Raw genomic sequence first — 2602 nt, forward strand, 5'->3', positions numbered from 1 at the left:
TCCCTGATGGTAACATAAAGGTTACTCTTATTGCTGCAAAGACTCGTGTTGCACCGCTCAAAACACAATCACTTCCACGCCTGGAATTGTGCGGCGCACTGCTACTAAGTCGACTCATCAACTCAGTCAAAGCTGCACTGAAAAACTACAACGTCACTGTTTACGCCTGGTGCGACTCTACCATTGTTTTGGCTTGGCTCTCGCACATACCTGCCAAACTAAAGACTTTCGTCGCAAACCGCACTGCCGAAATCCTCAGCATCATTCCACGAGATCACTGGCAACATGTCAAATCAGATGACAACCCTGCTGACTGCGCTTCAAGGGGCATGCTAGCTGCTGACTTAGTAAACCACAACTTATGGTGGAAGGGCCCACACTGGCTATACTCAACCGAAGCTGAATGGGTAAAAACACCTAGCACTCCTCATTCTAGTTTCATTTCAGATGAACAAGTCCAGGCTGAAGTAAAAGGTTCCGCTTTCACGACAATGAGAACATACAACACTGAAACCTCACTATTGGGCCAACTGATCGACCGTGTCTCCTCGTGGCCAAAGCAACTTCGTATTCTCGCCTATGTTCTCAAGTTCATCCGACGCAATCGCAGAAAATCCAACACCGCTACGCTGACATTTGAGGAGATCCATGACGCACGGATCCTGTACCTGCGCCATGCCCAAGACGAATTCCAAGCTGACTTCAAGCGACTCCTGAACCAGCAAGATTTGGGAAACAAATCAAAATTGCGCACCCTCTCACCGCAAATCGACAAACATGGACTCCTGCGGATGGGTGGCCGTTTAGGTAACTCAGAACTGCCAGCGGATGTGCAGCATCCAATAATTATGCCCAAATCTCATCGCATAACGAAGCTCATTCTGGAACATGAGCACCGGATTCACTTACATCCTGGAGTATCGGCGTTATTCGTGATCGCACGCCAACGCTACTGGGTGTTTGGCGCACGCAACCTCATTCGAAAGATCACGCATGACTGTCTAAAATGCTTTAGACAACGGCAACACACATCTCACCAATTCATGTCAGATCTGCCGTCTGTCCGGGTTCGGCAGGCATTTCCGTTTGCAAACACTGGCTGCGACTACGCCAAGCCAATCACCCTCAAGGTCCACAAGGGACGAAATCCACGCAAGGAAAAGGGTTACATCTGCCTATTTGTATGCCTAGCCACTTCTGCCTTGCATTTGGAATTGGCTACAGATCTTACAACCGACAGATTCTTGGCGGCACTCAGACGATTCATCTCTCGCCGCGGAAAATGCTCGCAAATGTATAGCGACAACGGGAGAAACTTCATCGGGGCAAAAAGGGTATTAAACGAAATGCAAACTCTTCTGAAGTCAGACGAACACAACAACACTGTACTGAAGGCCCTGGCAGACGAAGGAATCAAATGGAATTTCATTCCCCCCCATGCACCACACTGGGGTGGCAAATGGGAATCAGCTGTGCGCTCTGTCAAACTGCATCTTCATAGAGTCATTGGCAAGAATGTCCTCACCTTTGAGAAAATGCACACACTTCTCGCCCAAATAGAAGCTGTGGTCAACTCACGTCCACTATTCTCAACTTCGGACACTGAGGTCAACTATCTGTCGCCAGCACACTTCCTCATTGGTCGTCCCAACACGACAGTACCAGAAGGCGATCTATCAAATGTACCAATCAACCGTTTGGATTATTGGCAACAGACTCAAGCTATGCTGCAAGGCTTCTGGAAACAATGGCGCATGGAATATCTTACATCACTCCAGCATCGGCCAAAGTGGATGAACAAATCGGTCAACATGGCCAAAGATGACATCGTGCTCCTTAAGGATTCTCACACCCCGCCAGCAGCATGGCCTCTCGGAAGAGTCATCGAAACGTATCCAGGGAAGGATGGAATGGTCCGCGCTGTACGACTTAGGACACCAACTGGAGAAACCACCCGTCCAATTGTCAAGATCGCCCTATTACCAAATTCTGAAACAGTGTTTCAGGGGAGGCCGGGATGTTGATGAACGGTCACTGTAAAACTAAAAACTGCATTAATTAACAATTCGATTTGGAAACTGGGCACACAATAAGTTTATGTAGAGAAGAAGAAGGACTAGAAGCGTCGATTGCAAGTTCGGCGTGTGAGTTTATGCTTTGCTTTGTTAGACAGATGGCGAAATCAAGCGATTGAGCCAGCTCTTATATTTCAATAAATAAAGTTAATCATCAAATGGCTTTCTTTGTTTAAACTCACGTGCTCAGGCTGCGGGTCCTACTCTGATCTTCTTCTGCTACTGTTGTTGTTGCCGCCGTCGCTTTGTTTTGGCCTCGTCTCCGCTCCTGGTTCACTGAGTCTTGCCCTTATGGTTGTGTTCGCCACTCTTCGCCAAACACCGGCATGCATACGCCCTGCAGGATTTCTGGCCGACCAGAGGTTGAGCGGCGCGCCTCCTTTACCTGCATTTGAGCTAGCAAGGAAGGAGAGGGTTGGTAGTCTCTGCCCTTGCTAATTCGTCTGCGGGTCATATTCCCTCGGGGTACCCATATGAGGCGGATGTTATGATGCACCCCTCATTAAGATACTGCGACAGTTATTGAC

General features: G+C 48.5%; 1 protein-coding gene across 1 annotated transcript; it reads left to right on the forward strand.

The window, feature by feature from the left end:
* Positions 1-491: 491 nt before the first annotated feature.
* On the forward strand, positions 492-2024 carry LOC123257901. Its single transcript, XM_044717867.1, has one exon. The coding sequence runs from the start codon at positions 492-494 to the stop codon at positions 2022-2024; it is 1533 nt and encodes a 510-aa protein (XP_044573802.1).
* The last annotated feature ends 578 nt before the right edge of the window (positions 2025-2602 follow it).

The sequence above is a fragment of the Drosophila ananassae genome (assembly GCF_017639315.1).
Source record: "Drosophila ananassae strain 14024-0371.13 chromosome 4 unlocalized genomic scaffold, ASM1763931v2 tig00000073, whole genome shotgun sequence".
In the NCBI taxonomy this organism is placed as follows: Eukaryota; Metazoa; Arthropoda; class Insecta; order Diptera; family Drosophilidae; genus Drosophila; species Drosophila ananassae.